The sequence below is a fragment of the Mytilus galloprovincialis genome, chromosome 1 (assembly GCF_965363235.1).
Source record: "Mytilus galloprovincialis chromosome 1, xbMytGall1.hap1.1, whole genome shotgun sequence".
Classification (NCBI taxonomy): domain Eukaryota; kingdom Metazoa; phylum Mollusca; class Bivalvia; order Mytilida; family Mytilidae; genus Mytilus; species Mytilus galloprovincialis.
Genome location: NC_134838.1, coordinates 127,585,984 through 127,610,776, shown reverse-complemented (window position 1 = coordinate 127,610,776; position 24,793 = coordinate 127,585,984). Strand labels below are relative to the sequence as shown.

Sequence of the window (24,793 nt, the reverse complement as noted above, 5' to 3'; positions counted from 1 at the left end):
AAATATAAAGTTTTTCCTTGATTGTTTCTCGGCAATTAGATTTTCTTCGAAATCCAATCCACTTGCAACATGTAGCTTTGTAAATCTAAATGTGCTGGTATTGTGCTTTTTTGTAAATCTATACTCCAAATGTGCAGGTATAACATTTTCTTATGAAGAAACATAAATCTGTAAAAACATGAAGACCCTAGAAAATGTTTACATTAAACTTTCATTGTGAAATTCATTGATGCATGATTTTATCTTTTAATTTATGTTTATGTCTGCTAAATGAACTTGTGATTATCCATAGATAGTTTTTAATTGGATGTATAAAAGCAGTCCTTTGAAATATCCAGGCTTTTTTCAAAACGTAAAAGTTTTAATACTTTTTTATGACAACTGTCTGCAGACTTTTATAGTTATTTTTAAAAGATATGGGACAAAAAATGTATAGAAATTCCTTTTTTTAAGGTTTTCACAATTGTTGGATTCTTGGTACTTTTATTCATTGGAATTTATGGAACAGCACAAGTTAAGGATGGACTGGACCTTACAGATGTTGTACCAAAAGATACAAATGAATACAAATTTCTAAAAGCACAGTCTAAATACTTTGGTTTCTACAATGTTTATATGGTAACAAAGGTTAGTATGGTTTTTATTCCTTTTTAAATGACAGTATAATACTGTCGAATAGTATTTTGAAAGATTTAAACTTGAACATTTAAGCTTTGAAAATTGCAAAATATCTAACATTTACTTTTATTTCATCATTGTATTTATGCTTCTTAAAGAATCAAAACATTTGTGCTTCTGTCACGTTAATTTGAAGAAGACATTTAGATATCTTGTCAAATGACAATATCAATCTACTCCCAATTTAAACCTTGTTAATGATTTGTTTCAGGATGGTTTTGATTATCCAAACAACCAACATCTACTGAGAGATTACCATCGAGCTTTCCAAACAGTTGGTAATATTATCAAGAAAAAAGACAACTCAATGCCTGATTTCTGGCTTGATATGTTCAGAGACTGGCTTAGAGGTATGTATATCTTCACATTATCACTGGGTTAATCATTTATTTCAGTGTGAATTGTTGTGAAATATATATATTTAAAGTGATGAATTGTTTTAACAGTTGTTTACATTCAAATTATGAATTGAAAGCTATTATTCTTCCAAAAATGTTGAATATTGAAAAATGTTAGTCCAATCAATCAATACATATCTATCTGTTTCCAGATATTCAGGTAGTGTTTGAGCGAGAGGTGTCTGAGAGAAGGATACATGAGGATGGTTGGTACTACAATGCCTCAGACATAGCTATACTGGGTTACAAACTGATGTTACAGACAGGAGATCTAGATAGTCCTACAGATAAAACAAAGGTACCTTAACATTATATTTGGTTTACTTTAATATTTATCAGAATACAAACTTTAAAGTAAAGACAAATCTTAAAATCTTTTATTTTTGAGTATTATTACATATTAAAATAGTATAAGTTATTGAGAAAGTTTGAAATGTGGAGCAGTTTCGACAGTTGATATTGAAAAAATGTAACTGACTCATTGTTGAAGGCTATAAGGTAACCTATAGTTTTTAATTTCTGTGTCATTTGGTCTCTTGTTAAGAGTTATCTCATTGGCAATCATACCACATCTTCTTTTTTATATCTGTTAGAGTTATTTAATAATACAAATATATTTTGACTATAGGTGTTCCAGAACAAACTTGTGAATGATGATGGTGTGATCAACACTGAAGCATTCTATAATTATCTGACAGCTTGGGTATCTAATGATGCTATGACATATGCTGCATCCATGGCCGACTTCCACCCGATACCGTCCCAGTGGGTCCATGATTCTTATGATATATATGATCATAAAAGTGAGTTACTGTTTTTGTATAAACTTTTTTGATAACAATGGTTGGAATATACACTAACAATTTATTGTTGAATTTTTGTTTATTTTTGACAAGCATTCTGCATTTGAATATAAATAAACAAAAGTGGACTGTTAAAGGAGGATTTTTAAATTTAAGATTATCAAATTTTACAGATTTTTATGAAGATAACAGAACCTCACACTCTATTCTTTATTGTTTCAGTACCAAAAGCTCAGCCATTGATTTATGCCCAGATCCCATTTTATTTGAGCAACTTGTCAACAACAGAAGCGATTCTGGAGACAATTAAAGAAATGAGAGAAATATGTGATACTTATACAGATCGTGGATTACCTAACTATCCTAATGGAATACCCTTCACATTCTGGGAACAGTATATCAAACTTCGTCTGTACCTCTCTCTTGCTATACTGTGTATCCTAGTGGTTACATTCATCGTACTCACCGTTGTTCTCATGAACCCATGGCTGGCCAGTATTATTGTAAGTACAATTCTCTGTTATTTATTTATTTATTTAGTTGAATATTTTTTTTTAAGGGAAACATTATTTTATTTATTTAAACATTGTGTTTTTGGAGGAAAATTATTGTATGTTTAGAAAAAAAAAGGAGTTTTAAGGAAGGAGTTTTTGCTTTGGGGGGGGGGGGGGAGGGGGGGTGGAGGGCTGAATTAAATGCTTTGGACAAGATTGAAATGGTCATTCTGAAATAAAGTAATGAAGTTTAATCACAAATTTGTTGAATTGACAAAATGTGAATAATTTGTTATTGTTGGTTGTACACAGGTTGTGGTCCTGACAGTAATTATTGTGGAATTATTTGGATTAATGGGATTATGTGATATAAAACTCAGTGCTGTTCCTGCTGTTATTCTAATCATTGCTGCTGGAATCGGAGTGGAGTTTACAGTACATATTTCTGTGGTAAGTTGAACTCTCTGTACATCACTTTAAATTACCTTTATAGTTAGATGTGACTTCCATATATAATCATAATTTCAAACATAAAATCAAATTAAAGGAGAAATATCAAAGTATGAGAAGAGAATCTTTGAATTTTAGAACACATGTATCTGGTTTTGTATCAAAATATTGAATTTTGTGTACTGAATGAAATATTTTCAAACCTGTAATAATATATTTTGTGTTTTTTCAGGGATTTTTAACTGCTATTGGATCTCGGGACAAGCGAATGGGAATGTCTTTAGAACACACACTTGCTCCAGTTATACATGGAGCTATATCTACTTTCATGGGAATTATTATGCTTGTCGGAGCAGAATTTGAATTCATTGTAAAGTAAGTTTTCATTTTCATTTATCTAATTTAGTTTTTAGAAAAGAATACCCTGTTTTAACTATTTGAATGAATCATCCAAATATACAAACAGGTCAGCCATAAAGAAACAGATTGAAATGCTGAAATAATTTGAATAAGATTTGAAAGTTTGTTTCTTGTGATCTTCTTGTTCAAAATGGAATGACACAAAAAGAAAAATTAAGTGGTGCAGAATCAAATGTAAAATGTTGGTGTTACAATTTTTACTTGGATAAAGATATTTGTGCTGCTTCAATGGTAAAAATTGATGAAAATGTGAATGTTCTAGATGTATGCAAAACATATAATCACATAGTTGGAAAAGTTTTAGCATATTTTACCTGAAATAAATGGTATTTGTGTTTTGCGGTTTGAAATCATTCATCAAACTTTCACTGACTTGGGTGTTCTATAAATGTCTCTTTTCTGCGAATTAATGAACTCAATGAAATACAAAGTTACTCATAACCATGGAAACTGATACATAAAATATCAAATTTATTCACAGTACAGGAAGGTTACGCAGTTTCTAATTAGTGTTAATTAATTTCCCCAAAAGAATTGGAGGATTACGCTTGAGGCTGTTAGATAATCATTGGTTAGTTTTCATATTGTGTCTTTGCTATCTTGAAAAAGAATTAAGAAAACTGGATCTATTTTGTTATTTTGTCTAAAAATCAAAGTGCATTAGTGAAAATAAAAAGTCAAATATATTTTAGCTTAATTATTGATCATACATCAAATTCTAATACATAAATCTGTTCTGACTATTTTTAAAACTTCTTTCAGTTTTATGGGGAGTAATGGTCTAATATTTTGATGAAAATGATTTATTGATAACTTAAAAAACATTACTGACAAATACCGAACATTTGCAAAAATCTTGGGTAATTCCTGTTTAATTTATTCAACTTTCAGACTCAAAATGACTTTGAGCTTAACATATTGTATAAATCATGTGTTTATTGTTAAAAATTTTGACCTCTAGATGTCTTCTTTGTTTTTGTTTCATTGGGTTGCCATCTTGTGAAGAAAAAACATATGTCTTTTTTAACCAGATTTTTCATATTTGCATTGTGATTTTGGAACTGTTTACCTGTTTTAATATATTGTAAGATAAAAGTTTGTTCCTTGATGATCTGCTGTCAAAGATAGTTTACTTTCATTTTTGGAAGTATTTGATTAACAGAAAAACAAGAACACGGGAACCAATTCTGGTGAAAAGGCACTTCTGTCTTTTCTATAAATGTAGGATATGTAAGGTTGCACTTTATATTCATAATATGTGACAAATATTGTCAGTGTCTGCATGTGAGGTCTCCTAATTCTTAATATTAAAAAAGAGTTTTTATTTTTACATGTTCATATTAACAGATTTTTTGTGACATTTTATATTGGAATCTAATAAATTTCAATTGAGAAGGTTATTTTGTGTAATAAAATTTTGATGATGGGATAAATTTTACCTTTTCCTTTGTTAAATGATCACAGGTAATTTGATGGATCAAAGACACCTTTCATATGGTCTTATTATTTGAATTCGGTTTTAACCCTCTCTCTGAGAAAAGGAAAAAGTAATGCACCTTGTATTAAAGTTTCTTATATTAGGAAATCATACAAGCTTTATTAAGATGTTTGAAGGCTTATGTGATTAATTAAAATTTTCTCTATTGGACTAATCATTTGTGAAGGAAGTATAGCTCGACAAAGGGACAATTGTGACAAAATCGGCCAAGCGTGTAACATCAAACTTGTCCTTGGCTATTTTGCTCAGTGGTAATTACTTATAGACCACCCAAAACCTCTTTACAAACTTTCTCAACCATATAGACTGTATTCTGTAGCTATAAAACTTTAAACCATTTAACCTGATAACTCTGCCAAAAATTTCCTAATCCATATGTTACATCTTTTCATTTTATACTTTTTTCGTCACTTTATTAAATAAAGTTAAGATTTGATTGAAATACAGTAAGAATGAATATATGTTGTCAGTATGCTAAGCTGAGTGGCGCTAGTATTTGATAGGAACACCCGATTTGGTTAACTTTCATGAATGGTGTATAATAAATTCAGTGTTCGCCTGATATTTTCTTCACTATAGTATGAAATACCTTATCTCCATATGTCATGACTCAGCTTGTTAATTTTTTATTGAATTAAAATCATAAAAAAGTTGAATGGAGGAATATTAATCCAGTATAATTACGTACAATGTACATACATCTGTATTCATCAACAGATTTCTATAGTATTCTCACAAAAGTTCTATATTAAGTTATCTTCAATTTTCATGGTGGTGGTGTTACCTTAAATAAAAAAAGGTAAGCTTAAAAAGGGGAATCGCTTTTTATAACTTCTGGAAAAGGTGGATTTTCAGTTAAACTGAACCTTTAAAACAAGGTCAATTTCTATAAATTTTCAATATTAAAATTATTTTTAATGATGGCAATGAAGAAAACTATTTTGTCCAAAAAACCTTCTTTTTCCTTTGAAGTAAGTACTTTGAGATTTTTATGTGTACTTAAACTTCTACCAAATGTTTTATATTACCTTCTAGTCAAATATTACTGTTTATTTTTTATTGGGGAAATCAAGAAGATATAAAAAAAGTTATGTTTTTAGCTGGACCATGTTAAGATATGGACTGAATAAGACCACACACAAACAAAAATTGTTAGGAAAGGTTAAAATGGAAATGAAATTAGCAGAAATTTACATTGCATTTAAACAGATGGGAGTAGCTTCATCAAATCTAAAAAGTAATTTGTTTATTCAACATCTGCAGAAGTTGCACGTACGGTTTTGATGATAAAGTATGTGATGGCTTATCCTGTTTCTACCTGCTGAACATAAGCCTATACCTGGAGGTCTAAACTTTTATTAAATTAATGTTTTCTCAATTACTGCCGACTACAATTATTAACCAGGTTTCTGGCGTAGGGTCGGGTTTAGTAGATCTTAGTACAGATGATCAACTTTTAATTTTATCAAAATTAACCAGTACATGTCGATTTATAATATAAGCAGGTCTTATTATAAAAGATAAATTAAGCTAATGCAGACTTCTCTAAATTCAATAATTGAAATTATTTGGAATATATTTTTTTAAGAATTAGAAAAGTTTGAATTATGGATGCTGTTATTGCAATTTCTCTTTGAACTTTCTAATAGATCTAATTTGATGCAATTCCCATTAATAAGTTTGGATTGTGAACTTTCTAGTATAGATGTTATATATTGAGAAACTGAAGTATTTTCTCTGGCATACTTGCCTTACATTAATATATTTTGACATTGGAATGTATGTAAGGTCTTTTAACAAGTTCACGTTATAAATATGATAATCATAGTATGACAGTACTAATATTTTATCTCTTCAACATTTTCACCTTCAAGGTCATAAAATCAAGGTGGTCACTTTGTGACGGTCCACAGGTGATCAGTGGCCTGAAGGGTCACACCGGATATTCATCCTTCACATTAATTATGGAGAACACTTGTTTTACAATGGTCGCATTAAAAGCCATTTAGTCTACTACTCCCATTGTCAGACAGAGACAGGCTTGACCCATATACAAGCTTTTAACTTGCACAGAAAAAAACATCTAGTTTTCAAAATAGCTTTTTAACTGAAAATAAAAAGTTCAAATAGTTGAATTATTTATGTAAATCATGATTATGTCACACAAGTGTTTAACCTGTCTATAATTGCAGTTTTTAAATACTTGCAAGATTTTTTTTCTTTATCTATTTTCTGAAGGAATAAAAGTACTGCTATATGTTAATAAAAAAACAGCAACATAAAGATTTATAATGTTTATTAAATGCGAAAAATTCTGACAGGTGCAGAAAAATAAGTAAAGAAATTTATTTCATAAAAAAGTCATACTTAGATAATGAAAACAAGCGTTGCCATTTATATCCTACAACATTCCCCCCTTTTTTTTATAGACATAATTGTTTAAATGGTTTCCACTAGATGTCTTCAAATTAAGAAAAATGTAAAAGCTGATAATATTTATGCGATGTAATTTGCAGTGATTTAGATTGAATAGTGCATTGACTAGGGTGGTCTACTGATCATAAGTATTTTCATAATCTGTAGTTGAATTATTCAGTTTAATCAACAATCAGATAGAGGGCGTTTGGCAATGTGCCATGATATGATGCGATTTGGATGGCATTTAATATTGTACTGTGTAGAAAACTGTGTGGTCTGTTTATACTAGATACCTTCATGGTCTCTATCAATGTCAAAACTACCTCTTAACACACTTTTTAATGTCTTAAAAATGTTGCCTTCAAATTCTGATGGAATAGAGGCACTATATGGGTTAATTTTCTATTTAATAAGAATTTGGGGTTGTCAAACATATGATTTAGTTGCTGGTAATAAATTTCTCTTTCATTGAGTGAATATGCCTCCAGTGTTTATTGTAAACATTTGTATGTAGATTTGATGTGTTCTCGCTACATTAACCCTTAGTACACTGTTACTCTATACTGGTGACCTTGGCTTAGCAAATGGAAACATAAAATCAAATGGAAAAAGACATAAAAGATCAGATCCAGTTCTCTTGCAGTAGGTCATGTATTTATGTCAGTGTGTACACATGTGAAGGAATTTGAAAATGTTAGTTTGTTGTAAAACAAACTGCTTTGAACTAAATTTATTAGTTTTATTTTTAAAACTCTTTTTTCTAAACATGTACCATGTAATTAAAATCAATTTCAATTTGAAGGATTTAGAAATAACTTCGTTATATGCATATCAATGCAGTACATGTTAGAATATCAGCTGGTTGTTGATGTTGATATTTCTGTTGTTACAGGATTTGCTTTACTCAGTTTAACATGAAATTATTCAAAACTTTTCATACTGTATTATTTTTATTTCAGATATTTCTTCAATGTTTTGGCTGGTCTTGTTGTAATTGGTCTTTTGAATGGACTGGTGCTGCTTCCTGTGTTGCTGTCTATTTTGGGACCAAAAGGGGAGGTAAGCACAAATATCTTTTGACTTTTAAAATTGTAAGTGATGATTACATAAGCTTAGACAAAAAATAATTTGGATAGGTCTGTTTGCATATTCTAATTTATGGGCAATTTTTGTTTTTTCATTCTTTTTTCTTTTAAATAAATTATCTAGAAAAGTTCCTTTAAATAAAAAAAAATGTATGTTGTTTCATAGACATGTCATAAATCATTTGGAATTGTAGAGAATATACAGGAAAACATAAGAAAAAAAAAGAAAAAAAATCATAGAAACTTTTCTCGCTATTGGAAAAAGTTCAATTCTTCACTTTGATATTTTTGACATTAATCACACATAATCTTTTGTTTATAGGTTCGACCAAAAGATGAAGGCGATCGTATACCAACACCATCTCCAGAACCTTCACCTAAACCAATCAAAAAGTCCAGAAAGAGTAGACCTAGCAGGCGACTGTATCCAAGGATACCATCTGATATTTCTCTGACCACAATATCAGAAGAACCTACACAGTATTCATCACATGAGATAATTGTTGAACCTGAAGTAGTGGTAGAAACAACAACAGTTCCTATGACTCACAGCAGTAGTAACAGTAGTAGGCATGTAAGTATAAGTATGGCAGTGATTACAAGGCCCCTTAAGGTATTACAAGGCCCCTTAAGGTCATGACAATTAAGACAGAAGATACCAATACAACATTCAAAACTGATAAGTTTGAACAGAAAATGTAGGTAATCTATGTTTCTCTCAATCGGTAGCAGATCCTGCTCGACTAATGGCACCTGTTGTGTTGCTCAGTAGTACAAACTTGGTGATTAGTTACATTGTTGGTATTTACTTTTAATGAATGAGCATTCGTTCTATTGATATTCAGTCCACATTATCCAAAGAAAACAAATAGTGAAAGCTCTATTTTTTCAATGAATTGTACAAGTTATAATTCTCCTAGTTTTATATTTAAAATTTATTAATATAATTTCTTTAAATTTCAGACTACACCAACAGCCTCTGTATCATCAACACCTCAATCAACACATGTTACCAGGGTAACAGCTCATGCGACAGTTAAAGTAGAAGTTCATACTCCTATTCCAGGTAAATAAAACAATACTATCAAAGGGAGATAAGTAGTGTTTGTCAACAAAGTTCCACTGTCTTTCATGCTTATTCACTTTCGAATAAATTATTACAGAACAAATGAATTGAAAAAATATATATGGCATAGTAAAGCCATTCAAAATGATACAATTTCATCTGAAAGCCATTTCTTACAACAAGTTAGACATTTTATTACATACTTTATGTGGTAGTTCTAATTTATTTATTTTTTGCATCTTTAGGTTCAGTTCAAAGTGTAGATCATGATCATGTTTACAAAAGTAAACGGCGGAAAGAATTGGACAGTTCAGATTCAGACTCTTGTTCAAATTCCTAGCAGGTAGGCATTCTATTATAAATCTAGAAATATCATTTTAAACTTTACAGACAAAAGTGAGTTCCCAGCCAAAAAATGTTTATTTGGCCATTATATTATTCATGCTCATTTTAATTTTTGACGAGATTAACACAAAGAAAAATATTTCTTGAAAAGTTTGCTACATATTCTAACCGAATTAAATTTGTAAAAAATTGCATTTGTGTTTAACCAATCAGATAATGAAAACGAAACTCGTGAAAATTATTGCCAAATAAACAATAAAACTTCAGACATGTCTACATCTTTTGGTATCTATTTTATAAAAATCGCTCGTACTTTTATTTGGTAATAATTTTTTGAAAAATATCGATTTTAGAAATGATACAACATTTTTTGAGTGAGAACTCACTTTTGTCCCATGAGTGTACAGGCATAATGAAGAAACATGGACAATGAAGAAACATGGCATAATGAAGAAACATGGCTGAATATTTATGTATAAAATTTATTTTATTCATGAATATTTTTAACAATTAATGTATAAGATATTGCAATATTATACTCTTTGATATTTTATCTGCAAAATTTTAGCTTGCACTTACAAATAATTAGTGAGAAACTGAAATTTCATTAAAAAAAATCTGCTAAGGGAGATAATTTTTGTATAGCCAATTAAGCTATTTCAGTCACTTCCAGCTATATTGGCTCAAATTGCAGACATCCAGTATATTTTGATTTTGGTTTGATTTATTAATGATTTATTAAAATCTTTTAAACAAAGAAAAGCACATTTTGTACACTTAAAAAAGATTTAAAGAAATAAAGTATACACATTATTTTAAATAATCCGTATTCAGTACTGCATTTTAGTAATGAACAATTGTAAATATATACAGGTAATACTAAAACTAAATCTTTCCTTTTTATTTCAGACTTAAATTCTTCTAGAAATGTGATGGTGCTATTTATTATTTATACAGTATTTTATGGTTGTGCGTATGGCTGCCTGTGTGTGAGTGTTTGATCATCCATGACACAAAACATTTGTAAATGGCGGCTAAAGGCCAGTTATCACTCAGGAACAATGTTTGTATCAATCAGAAGATGGGACGACTGACTACGGGTATTCTCTCACGGGACTTATTCTTCATCCTCTTCAGGGCCGAGTTGTGATTTAGTATTTATTTGTATTGAACAAGGGGAAGTAACTCTTGTTTATTTAAATGTTAAGCATTGTTTTTATGTTACTGATGTACAGATTTCTTGTTTTGTAAGATATTGTAATTAGCTAATTATTATAATTTGTAAATATGTTAATGATGTAAAATAATTGTTGAATATCTGTTGATTGTTGAATGTTTACCATCATTTACATTAATGAGATTAAATCTCGTAACATTTTATTGTTATATCATTGTCTATCATTTGAATGGAGAAGAACAGCGTTAGTATTAGAAATTATTCAGCATTATTTCCATACCTCAAGCTGTAGATGAGCTCAGGGTACATTATTTGTAGAACTTTGAAGTTTTATCTTTAGATGGGTTAGTCCATGAAAGCCTGATGTTCTTCCATTGTACATATCATATTCTGTTGTTGTAGATGATGGTCAAAACAATTTCCAAAGTTGTCCAAAGCTCATTTAATGCCATGTGAAAATTTGTCATATATTTTATATTTTTTCAAAAAGCAAATGTATATTCAGTCTTTGTTTATTTTGAACTTATATATTAAAGGCTATGAAGGCTTATTCGATTTTATAATTAAAGGCTGTGGACGCCTATTCCACTTTAGGATTAAAGGGGAGATAATTTTCTATTCAAATATAGCAATCGTATTGAAATTTGTTGGTGAGCAGAAATTCGCTTTAGCAGATATTGAAGACAAGTTTTTAAAATGAATGTATTTAAAAAAAAATATTTTTACAAAAAACAATTCAGTCCATTACTTTAAAATGTTTACTCAAAATTAACAGTTAAATAATTGATAGAAAATATTAATTATAAGGATGACATAATTTCCACATGGCATTGTTTTGTTTTTTTGTTCATGTTGTTAGAAAGCCAAAGATGAAATAATTTGTAACTCAGGCACTATTGTTAGTCCCCATCAGGGTAGATATATGAAATCCTTCTCTAAATCCTTCACTTACTAACTCGGAAAAATATATTTTGAAATGCACACTATATGAACTTTCAATTTCTAAAAATTATTAGAACTCTAAAAGCTTTAATTAGTGAAATTTAAGATAACTATGGCTAAAGTAAACTCCTTACTGTGTTAACAAATATTTTAATGATGATGTAAAATTTGATCTATAGACATTTTCGGGGGGAGGGAGGCAATACAAAAGTATTTGTATCACATATTACAAATTAAAATAAAAAAATGGTTGAATGTTTGACTCAGATTACTGAATTGCTATTCATTTTCAAAGCACAGTGTGCATCCTAAATCAATTTTGTTGACTTAACTAAGTTTTCTTATAAATTAAGTGCTATATGATCTGGTCAAACATATAAATTAAGTGCTAAGATATTGGTCAAACTTTTACATACAATTAAGTGCTATGACATTGGTCAGTATCATACTTATGTTTAGTGCTACAATAAGTTACCATGGTGCAAAAGCTTTAAACATATTTATTTGTACTGAAATGTATTGTTATCATAAGTTTGGATATGTATGAGTGGTGTGATAGTGTACATGGGTTTTGTATAAGTGTGTGCAAATGGTGTTTTGGTGCTGTTAGTGGAAGTTAGCAAAACATGTGAATAATTCTCTTTTTTTAAAGTAAATAATGACAAATATTACTATTCTTAAACTATTAAAATTCATTAATGAGAGGAAAATTAAGAAATAGTATTTTTTTACTCTAAATTTGGGTAAATAGAGTTCCAGAATGAATTTAACCACAACATCTTCATTTGGATTGCAAGCTTTTTGTTCAACGTGCAAAATAGAAGAAAATGACAAATATTACAATTAAATTTTCTGTGTGTTTAGTGTTCACCCACACTACATACATCCCTTTAATCAGGGATAATTTTTCCATCTGTTTTCCAGAATTTCAAATGAATGAATGATTTAAAAATTGAAGGTATGCATTTAAATCTACAAAACAGACTTTCATAGGATGATATATAGTTTCTTGCATTTTTTCCATTTTAAATGATAAAAATCAGGAATTTTCTTAAAAATGAAAAAAACAGAATACATTTACATTTGTTATTAAAAATAATTAAATATGTGTGATTTACAAGCCTAATCCATCAATAGCAAAGTTTTGGACAGTAATAAATAGATGATTTAAGACAAATACACCTGGTGACCTCATTTACCTGTAAAATCATGACATTATATTTGGTGCAACAGGTGACACTGCCAGTATCAGTTTATTATTTTTTTTATGACAACCCCTCCTGGGCCTCAAATTCTGTCATGTTATATGGAGACATTACACTCAAATCCTTACCAAATCATAATCATTTTTACCTCATAGGGTGTGGTGCTGAGGTTCAGGAGGGGTGAATTGCCTGTGATAGGTCGATATCGACTTATATAAATATTATATATATTATGATATATATATGTGGTAGTACTTGTGTTCAGATCTTCTGACGAAGGTTGAATCGTTATCACATGAAATGATGAAAATAAAAGATAAATAAATTTGAATGTCTTTGTTTTTACTTTTAAAGAATATAGAATTTATAAATTATTGTATATTTATATTGACAGGTGAACTTATTAACCCTCAGTCAAAGATTTTATCTGGGAGGTAATCAAGTATGTCTAGCAGTATATTAAAACACACAACAACTTTCTTTTTAGACATACCTATGAATAAAAAGAGAAGTGTGCTATACATCAATGAGACAGCAACCAAATGGCAAAAAACAAAACACAGATGATAAATCAGGGTTTCCCGTCATTAAACTTTACTTTGTACTTGAGAGTACTAAATTTGTGCTAGAAACATAAAATCCTGGTCTACCAGTCATAATTTAATTAAGCAGGATTGTTCTACTCAGACTAAGAAATCAACTTTTCTGTTTTTGAACAAATTTTGTACTCCAATTACTGAGTCAAGTTTGTGGCCAACAGCCCAGGGGTCTCCTTTATAAGTTCATAGTACGCAGAATACAAAAGTTGTGCTAGTAGACCAAATTCAGTATTTTGATTGGTTGATTCCTGAGTCAGAGTACGATAATGTGAATTTTGGTGGGATCTTGATATTACAGGCCAATTTGTTTTGGAAAATGTTGGATATGAAAACATGAAATACACTGAGGCAACAGACCAAGAATACAAGTGAAATTCATACTTAAAATAATGATACAGTACATTGGTAGTCCAGGAACACAGCAAGCCCTTACTTACATGCCTAAATCTGGAAATTGGACTTTTAATAGTTTGCCTCAGCTAAATGCTATGAAACTTATTCTCATTTGATATAAGAAGATGTGGTATAAGTGCCAATAAAACAACTCTTCATTCAAGTCACAATTGTACAAGTAACCCATTATAGGTCAAAGTACCGCCATCAAAACAAATCCTTGCCGCACACCGAACAGCAAGGTATAAAGGGCCTAAAAAATGACAAGTGTAAAACCATTCAAACAGGAAAACGAACTGTCATATATATATCTATAGAAACCTGGATCAGTTATCTGATCACTATGAGAAGCAGTAGATAAAGTGTTCTGTAGGTACCTGGATCAGTTATATGATAACTATGGGTAGCAGTAGATAAAGAGTTCTGTAGAAACCTGGATCAGTTATATGATAACTATGGGTAGCAGTAGATAAGGTGTTATGTAGAAACCCGGATCAGTTATCTAAGAACTATGGGTAGCAGTAGATAAAGTGTTCTGTAGAAAACTGGATCAGTTATCTGAGAACTATGGGTAGCAGTAGATAAGGTGTTCTGTAGAAACCTGGATCAGTTATCTGAGAACTATAGGTAGCAGTAGATAAGGTGTTCTGTAGAAACCTGGATCAGTTATCTCAGAACTATGATAATTAGTAGATATATAAGGTGTTCTGTAGAAACCTGGATCAGTTATCTGAGAACTATAGGTAGCAGTAGATAAGGTGTTCTGTAGAAACCTGGATCAGTTATCTCAGAAGAATGGAAAGCAGTAGATAAAGTGTTCTGTAGGTACCTGGATCAGTTATATGATAACTATGGGTAGCAGTAGATAAGATGTTCTGTAGAAACCTGGATCAGTTATATGATAACTATGGGTAGCAGTAGATAAGGTGTTCTGTAGAAACCTGGATCAGTTATCTAAGAACTATGGGTAGCAGTAGATAAGGTGTTCTGTAGAAACCTGGATCAGTTATCTAAGAACTATGGGTAGCAGTAGATAAAGTGTTCTGTAGAAAACTGGATCAGTTATCTGAGAACTATGGGTAGCAGTAGATAAGGTGTTCTGTAGAAACCTGGATCAGTTATCTCAGAACTATGATAATTAGTAGATATATAAGGTGTTCTGTAGAAACCTGGATCAGTTATCTGAGAACTATAGGTAGCAGTAGATAAGGTGTTCTGTAGAAACCTGGATCAGTTATCTCAAAAGAATGGAAAGCAGTAGATAAAATGTTCTGTAGAAACCTGGATCAGTTATCTGAGACCTATAGGTAGCAGTAGATAAGGTGTTCTGTAGAAACCTGGATCAGTTATCTGAGAACTATGGGTAGCAGTAGATAAAGTGTTCTGTAGAAACCTGGATCAGTTATCTCAGAAGAAGGAGAAGCAGTACATACTTGGTGTTCTTTAGAAACCTGGATCAGTTATATGAGAACTATGGGAGGCGTAGATAAAGTGTTCTGTAGAAACCTGGATCAAGTATCTGAGAACTATGGGTAGCAGCAGATACGGTGTTCTGTAGAAACCTGGATCAGTTATCTGATAACTATGGGAGGCAGCAGATAAAGTGTTCTGTAGAAACCTGGATTAGTTATCTGAGAACTATGGGTAGCAGTAGATAAAGTGTTCTGTAGAAACCTGGATCAGTTATCTCAGAACTATGATAATTAGTAGATATATAAGGTGTTCTGTAGAAACCTGGATCAGTTATCTGAGAACTATAGGTAGCAGTAGATAAGGTGTTCTGTAGAAACCTGGATCAGTTATCTCAAAAGAATGGAAAGCAGTAGATAAAATGTTCTGTAGAAACCTGGATCAGTTATCTGAGACCTATAGGTAGCAGTAGATAAGGTGTTCTGTAGAAACCTGGATCAGTTATCTGAGAACTATGGGTAGCAGTAGATAAAGTGTTCTGTAGAAACCTGGATCAGTTATCTCAGAAGAAGGAGAAGCAGTACATACTTGGTGTTCTTTAGAAACCTGGATCAGTTATATGAGAACTATGGGAGGCGTAGATAAAGTGTTCTGTAGAAACCTGGATCAAGTATCTGAGAACTATGGGTAGCAGCAGATACGGTGTTCTGTAGAAACCTGGATCAGTTATCTGATAACTATGGGAGGCAGCAGATAAAGTGTTCTGTAGAAACCTGGATTAGTTATCTGAGAACTATGGGTAGCAGTAGATAAAGTGTTCTGTAGAAACCTGGATCAGTTATCTCAGAAAAATGGAAAGCAGTAGATAAAATGTTCTGTAGAAACCTGGATCAGTTATCTGAGACCTATAGGTAGCAGTAGATAAGGTGTTCTGTAGAAACGTGGGTCAGTTATCTGAGAACTATGGGTAGCAGTAGATAAAGTGTTCTGTAGAAACCTGGATCAGTTATCTCAGAAGAATGGAAAGCAGTAGATAAAGTGTTTTGTAGAAACCTGGATCAGTTATCCCAGAAGAATGGAAAGCAGTAGAAAAAGTGTTTTGTAGAAACCTGGATCAGTTATCTAAGAACTATGGAAAGCAGTAGATAAAGTGTTCTGTAGAAACCTCGATCAGTTATCTCAGAAGAATGGAAAGCAGTAGATAAAGTGTTTTGTAGAAACCTGGATAAGTTATCTCAGAAGAATGGAAAGCAGTAGATAAAGTGTTTGGAGAAACCTGGATCAGTTATCTAAGAACTATGGAAAGCAGTAGATAAAGTGTTTTGTAGAAACCTGGATCAGTTATCTCAGAAGAATGGAAAGCAGTAGATAAAATGTTCTGTAGAAACCTGGATCAGTTATCTGAGAACTATAGGTAGCAGTAGATAAGGTGTTCTGTAGAAACCTTGATCAGTTATCTGAGAACTATGGGTAGCAGTAGATAAAGTGTTCTGTAGAAACCTGGATCAGTTATCTCAGAAGAATGGAAAGCAGTAGATAAAGTGTTCTGTAGAAACCTGGATCAGTTATCTCAGAAGAATGGAAAGCAGTAGATAAAGTGTTCTGTAGAAACCTGGATTAGTTATTTGAGACCTATAGGTAGCAGTAGATATATAAGGTGTTCTGTAGGAATCTGGATCTGCTATCTGATCACTATGGGAAGCAGTAGATAAGGTGTTTTGTAGAAACCTGGATCAGTTATCTGAGAACTATGGGAAGCAGTAGATAAAGTGTTCTGTAGAAACCTGGATCAATTATCTGAGAAGAATGTGAAGCAGTAGATACTTGGCGTTCTGTAGAAACCTGGATCAGTTATCTGAGAACTATGGGAGGCAGTAGATAAAGTGTTCTGTAGAAACCTGGATCAATTATCTGAGAAGAATGTGAAGCAGTAGATACTTGGCGTTCTGTAGAAACCTGGATCAGTTATCTGAGAACTATGGGTAGCAGTAGATAAGGTGTTCTGTAGAAACCTGGATCAGTTATCTCAGAACTATGATAATTAGTAGATATATAAGGTGTTCTGTAGGAATCTGGATCTGTTATTTGATCACTATGGGAAGCAGATAAGGTGTTCTGTAGAAACCTGGATCAGTTATCTGAGAACTATGGGAAGCAGTAGATAAAGTGTTCTGTAGAAACCTGGATCAATTATCTGAGAAGAATGTGAAGCAGTAGATACTTTGTGTTCTGTAGAAACCTGGATCAGTTATCTGAGAACTATGGGTAGCAGTAGATAAGGTGTTCTGTAGAAATCTGGATCAGTTATCTAAATATTATGGGACGCAGTAGATACTTGGTGTTCTGTAGAAACCTGGATCAATTATCTGAGAAGAATGTGAAGCAGTAGATACTTGTCGTTCTGTAGAAATCTGGATCAGTTATCTGAGAACTATGGGTAGCAGTAGATAAGGTGTTCTGTAGAAACCTGGATCAGTTATCTGAGAACTATAGGTAACAGTAGATAAGGTAATCTGTAGAAACCTGGATCAGTTATCTCAGAACTATGATAAGCAGTAGATATATAAGGTGTTCTGTAGGAATCTGGATCTGTTATCTGATCACTATGGGAAGCAGTAGATAAGGTGTTTTGTAGAAACCTGGATCAGTTATCTGAGAACTATGGAAAGCAGTAGATAAAGTGTTCTGTAGAAACCTGGATCAATTATCTGAGAAGAATGTGAAGCAGTAGATACTTGGCGTTCTGTAGAAACCTGGATCAGTTATCTGAGAACTATGGGTAGCAGTAGATAATTAGTTCTGTAGAAATCTGGATCACTTATCTAAATACTATGGGACGCAGTAGATACTTGGTGTTCTGTAGAAACCTGGATCCGTTATCTGAGAACAATGGAAAGCAGTAGATAAAGTGTTCTGTAGAAACCTGGATCAGTTATCTCAGAAGAATTGGAAGCAGTAGATACTTGGTGTTCTGTAGAAATCTGGATCCGTTATCTGAGAACTATGGAAAGCAGTATAGATAAAGTGTTTTGTAGAAACCTGGATCAGTTATCTGAGAACTATGGTAGCAGTAGATAATGTGTTCTGTGGAAACCTGGATCAGTTATCTGAGAACTATGGAAAGCAGTAGATAAAGTGTTTTGTAAAAATCTGGATCGGTTATCTGAGAACTATGAGAGGCAGTAGATAAATTGTTCTGTAGAAACCTGGATCAGTTATCTGAGAACTATGGGTAGCAGTAGATAAAGTGTTCTGTAGAAACCAGGATCAGTTATCTGACAACTATGGGTAGCAGTAGATAAAGTGTTCTGTAGAAACCTGGATCAGTTATCTGATAACTATGAGAAGCAGTAGATAAGAGGTTCTGTAGAAATCTGGATCAGTTATTTGAGAACTATGATAAGCAGTAGATATATAAGGTGTTCTGTAGAAATCTGGATCGGTTATCTGATAACTATTGGAGGCAGTAGATAAGGTGTCCTGTCGGAACCTGAATCAGTTATCTGAGAACTATGAGAAGCAGGATATTTTAGTGTTCTGTAAAAATCTGAATCACTTATATGAGAAGTATAGGAAGCAGTAGATAAAGTGTTCTGAATTACTAATTTGAGAACTATGAAAAGAATTACATATAGGAAGAGTATTCTATAATTATATGGATCACTACTGTCAAAACTGTGGAGAATAGTAAAAAGTAGACAATTTTCAGTATTTATATGAATCACTTGTAGCAGAACTGTGGAGAGTAGTCGAATTCTGTAGGTACATGGGTCACTTGTGTCAGAACTGTGGAGAACAGTAGATAAAGTACCCAGTTTCAGTTTGTAAACCGGATTTGTTTTCTCTCAATCGATTTATGACTTTCGAACAGCGGTATACTTCTGTTGGCTTTATTTATATACGGATCACTTTGAAAAGAGGTAGATATATGGATCACATGTCTGTGGGAAACAGTAGAAACGAGTTCAGTAGGTATATGGATCACTAGTGTCAGTACTGCGCAGAATAGTAGAATCTATTCAGTAGATACATGGGTCACTTTTGTCATAACTGCGGAGAATAGTAGAATCTATTCAGTAGATACATGGGTCACTTGTGTCAAAAATATGGGAAATAGAAGATGAAGTATTCAGTAGATATATGGATCGCTTGTGTCAGGATTGTACAGGGAGATTAGTAGAAAAGTAGTACTGATATAAGGATCATTTCTGCATGTCATAACTGTGGAGAGTAGAAGATAAAGTATTCAGTAGATATATGGATCCCTTGTGTTAAAACTGTGAAGAGCAACTTAAATATGGATAATTTGTGTCAGTACTGTGGAGAGTAGTTGAAAAATATTCAGTAAACATGGTTTGTTTGGGTCAGAACGATAAAAAGTAGTAGAAAAGTATTCAGTGGTTATATGGATCCCTTGTTTCAGGTCTCAGGAGGGCAGTATAAAAGTATTCGGTAAATCTGTATCTGTGTTGTATTTGTATCGTTACGTCGAAGGTACCAATTCTAGCTTTGATTGGCGCACACTCTATTATTTTCCGGTTGATTCCAATGGATCACAGTCTTAAGGATAATGAGTATTTAAAGTGCTCGGTTTTGTACTATGTTGTTTCGATTGCCTATGAGTTGTTCTTAATCGAGTTGTTTACTATATTAATGCTTTTAAAGTTTACAAATAGTTTCTGCTTGATAATCCTTTTGGTTTTGCTTATTATCAAAAAATTGTCAGGTTTGATAGCTGGGACCAAACTTTCAACCACATTGTACAGAAATACCAGTCTTTGGCTTGTTCTTCTGGGTAGCAGCTTTTCTAGTTGCAGTACGATATGCATTTTTGGTGACCGATCCTTCTTCTCTCGTGAGAGGTGCTGTGACAATTATGACATATTCGTGGACTGGTTATCTGTTAAAGAGACATTTCATAACGGTCAACCGACATATGGTGGTGTCCGTAAAACTTTCGAAGTGAAGCGGTGGATTGCTAGAATAAAACTCATCTCAGAGGTTCTAAAAAGTAAACAATTCAGAGAGAACTTTTAGCTGTCTGTGAATATCATTGCTTTCACTATGCAGTTAATGAATCAAGTTTTCAGATAATCCAGGCGATACTTTAGGTCAACATAATGCACTATTATCAGTAATTGATTGTTTTAGATAGTTTGCCTAATGTCTAACTACAAGCATGTAATCTATAATTGTTATTTATTTAAAGTATGATCTTGGGTGGCTGATCTGTATACCGTAAACATTCTGTAATATAAATAAATATCTTAAAGTTGAAATTACAAATTAAAAAACAAGAAGTTCTTTTATGCCATCAACTGTAAAATTATAATAATGCGAACTATTGATTTGATTATTTAAACAAGACTATTTGAAATTATGTTAAACTGTATCTGTCACATTTCTTTAACATACTAAACCACACACCAGACGTCTTATTTTATTAGAAAACAATTAAGGTAATATACAGCGACACGACTATCAGATTAACGTGGGTGGTCTCGATTTAGATCCATTGATGAACCAATAAAAGCTTATGTCTTGTTTGTTTTATGACAACTTTGATGAAGCTGATTGACCAAACGATACAAAACACACACGAAGTTTTCTGTAGATTATCAAGTTTGGTAACTTAGAAATGCTAATTCTTTATACACACAAATACTCACGTTTGAAACATAGAAATAACTGTAAATAAATAAGTAAATTAACACAAACAAACAAATAAATAAATGAAAAGATATTGCTAGATTAATAAACAAATAAATAAATTTGATCTACATTGTAATTATTTTGCACATACTGATACTTGATGAAGTTGGCGATATTGGTTGCTCATTGGTCAAGGCGAATACGGTTTCAATTATTTTAGGAATCAACAGTAAAATAAATGTTTGTAGCCTGTTTACAAATGACGAATGGAGAATCGATTGATTGATTGATTGATTGTTGGTTGCTTAACGTCCAGCGGGAAAAGGAAAATCGATATTCTGATTTTAACAGCAACCTTAATTGTATCAAACACTTTTTACATGCTACACCTTAATAACATATAAATAACAAAATATTTACGGTTTGTATATTTTTTCTTTTATAAGATTCACAGTTACGATATATATATGGAACTACTTTGAAAATTGATTTCTAAGTTCATGCTCTTTGAACAAAAACAACAAAAAACAAAAAACTATACCTACTCAAGCAAATTGTATGGTCTTTTTGCCTCCATTGGTATGCATCGATAAAGGCAAACAAAAACATTACTATCTTCTTCTTCTTCTTCTTCTTCTTCTTCTTCTTCTTCTTCTTCTTCTTCTTCTTCTTCTTCTTCTTCTTCTTCTTCTTCCAAAAGATTATTATAGACGACAAAAATATAAAAAAAGAAGATATGGTATGATTGCCAATGAGACAACTCTCCACAAGATACCAAAATTACACAGAAATTAACAACTATAGCTCATCGTACGGCCTTCACTGAACAATGAGCAAAGCCCATAACGCATACACGGCCGACACTCGGCTAACCGAGAGATTGGTCGGTTAATCTATATTGAGTATGCGGCTATATTGACAATTGGTCTGTTAATCGGGTTGGTTAAGAGTAAAACGAAAAATTAAAAGTTAAACTCTATTAAACAAATAAAAAAAAAAAAGAAGATGTGGTATGATTGCCAATGAAACAACTCTCCACAAGATACCAAAATTACACAGAAATTAACAACTATAGCTCAACGTACGGCCTTCACTGAACAATGAGCAAAGCCCATAACGCATACACGGCCGACACTCGGCTAACCGAGAGATTGGTCGGTTAATCTATATTGAGTATGCGGCTATATTGGCAATTGGTCTGTTAATCGGGTTGGTTAAGAGTAAAACGAACAATTAAAAGTTAAACTCTATTAAAGATACAGATTTTTGGCATATTATAAGAACGAAATCAAAAAAAGAAAAGTGTCTGACAAATGATATCTATCATAGAACATTTTCCACCTGTAAAAACATTTCACAGTCTGCGCAGTTTTCAGTAAAACTAAAAGGCGTCGCGCAAGACAATTAGTATGTAGTATTATGCTTATACGCATAGCATTTTTTTTTCAATAAAAGGCGAAACAAACAATTTTAGATGTCATTTAAAGGACACAAAATAGTACTTTGGTTCTAAAAACATAAATTGACATTAGTAAATATTTTATAATTGTAATATAGCGTGAGTAATACCACGTTTTAGTGAAAAATTATGGGAATAAAGTCTGTTAATGGGTTGGACATTTGAAATTGTGTCAGTTAAGAGTTATTTAGCCACGACACTAGTTTTACTACCTTTATATTTTCCCATTGAAAAAGGTAAGAATGAGATGTTCTTGAGTAAAAAAAAAAATGACAATACGGTGCAACAGTATCCTTCTAGTAAGAGCATTTTTATTTTGACTTTCTTTGCATTTTATTGAAGGGTGTGTCACTTCAATATAGCGTGATATGGATTGGCCGCTTGAATATGCATGAATTTATTATTACTAGTAACGTTTTCAATTAGCCTTAATATTTGTGTCTGTTCAAAGTAGCACGTTCTCAAATCCGACTGAAAGTGTCTTTCTAATACAACACAGGATACATATAACGTGTTGTCGTTCTCATATGCACATGATATTTGTCACTGGACGTTTAACCCTAATTCGTCAGCATCGTCCAATTGGTTCGTTTCTTCTATTACTTAATCATCTGTTGTTTATAAACCATTCTAAAGAAGTAAATGGAAAGGAGCGAATGCAGCTACATTTGGTTATCTTAAGTTTTAACTCATTTTATTCCGTTTAGTTCCTTTCTACATAAGTGCAGAGGAGAACTGCACTGAATTGTCCGCATGTAAACGTCTAGCATTTGTCACCAATATGAGTACATCGGATTCGGATTCGCACCCAGGGTGTTTCATGTCTGTATTCTTAAGCAATTATTATTTTTTTTCTCTTTTTTAGCAATGCATCACTCTCTACTGTCCTTGTCTATTATTCTATATTCTGTGCATCTATCCAGATTCTAGTGTATACCATGTGGGTCCGGATTGGGGTGTTGTTTATTTCTGTATTCTTTAAATTGTTATGTTACTTTTCTCTACATTTCATCTGAGACTACTATAACACATATATTATAGTAGTCTCAGATTTCATTTATCGTACTCACAATTCTTTCTCTATTCTTTACATTTTAGCATCCCAATATATTTTACTTACTGATGTTTAGTTACATTACGACGTTTTTCTCTGATTTATATACTGGTTATCAATGTAGATGACAAATTGGTGTCATTCATGACAATTAAACAGAATCCACATGATATATGCGACCATTCTTGGATGACTCTGAAATCAATATTACTTTCATACCACACTTTTTGAAGCCATATTTACAGAAAAATAGATAGCGAACTCGTGCAATTGGGTTTTTCTAGGGTATTTTAAATTTATCTATACTATTAAACGAGAAGACCTCATTTTGGGTGTCGCTTCTCCTCCTTCCACAATAAATTAATCATCATGCCTCTGTGTCCTATAGGTAACATGTATAGTCGCATTTGTCATCCATTCTTATGATCATTCAGTTGGGGTTATTTTGGGATAAAAACGAAAAAGAATGCGTCCGGATATTTTCCCGTCATTGGACAAAACTTTAAGTCAGATTAGACTTCCGGTTTGTGTTTTTCTGTACTTTGAACATACAAAGACTATGAATAAAGTATATAAATTTTATTTCTGCTGTCATTTTCCCGTCATTGGACAAAACTTTAAGTCAGATTAGACTTCCGGTTTGTGTTTTTCTGTACTTTGAACATACAAAGACTATGAATAAAGTATATAAATTTTATTTCTGCTGTCATTTTGAGTTCTAGCATGTATCATCCTTTCTTAACGTGTTTCAGTTTTGGTTATTTTGGGAGGAAAACGAAAATGAATAATATTTGCTATTTACTATCAATTAGTTTACAGTGGATCCAGAACTTTTCATAAGGGAGGGGGCACTGACTGACCTAAAAGGGGGGGGGCGTTCCTCTCATGCTTCAGTGATTCCCCATATATATAATCAACAAAATGGTTTATAATCAACGGCGGTCACTGCGGATATATTTCTGTACATACTTACATGTATACATTTACTATGAATAACTGTATTTGTTATAATTTACTATAAATTCCTTTTCTGTACCTTGAACATACAAAGACTATGAATAAAGTATATAAATTCGCTATCTGCTATCATTTTGAGTTAGCATTCATCATACTTGCTTAACGTGTTTCATTTTTGGTTATTTTGGGAGGAAAACGAAAATGAATAATATTGGCTATTTACTATCAATTAGTTTACAGTGGCGGATCCAGAACTTTTCATTAAGGGGGGGGGGGGGAACTGACTGACC

The 24,793-nt window shown here is 32.1% G+C and overlaps 1 protein-coding gene across 1 annotated transcript in view; it reads left to right on the top strand.

The window, feature by feature from the left end:
• Window positions 1-13,310, top strand: part of LOC143058483 (protein patched homolog 1-like) — a 35,843-nt gene extending 22,533 nt beyond the window's left edge. The window contains exons 16-27 of the mRNA XM_076231969.1: window positions 454-627; window positions 890-1,028; window positions 1,229-1,374; window positions 1,705-1,879; window positions 2,102-2,382; window positions 2,686-2,823; window positions 3,056-3,198; window positions 8,119-8,218; window positions 8,567-8,818; window positions 9,208-9,310; window positions 9,556-9,653; window positions 10,565-13,310. Coding sequence (XP_076088084.1) covers window positions 454-627; window positions 890-1,028; window positions 1,229-1,374; window positions 1,705-1,879; window positions 2,102-2,382; window positions 2,686-2,823; window positions 3,056-3,198; window positions 8,119-8,218; window positions 8,567-8,818; window positions 9,208-9,310; window positions 9,556-9,650 — 1,746 coding nt within the window. The 3' untranslated portion in view covers window positions 9,651-9,653; window positions 10,565-13,310. The remainder of the gene's footprint in view (window positions 1-453; window positions 628-889; window positions 1,029-1,228; window positions 1,375-1,704; window positions 1,880-2,101; window positions 2,383-2,685; window positions 2,824-3,055; window positions 3,199-8,118; window positions 8,219-8,566; window positions 8,819-9,207; window positions 9,311-9,555; window positions 9,654-10,564) is intronic.
• Window positions 13,311-24,793: the final 11,483 nt, after the last annotated feature.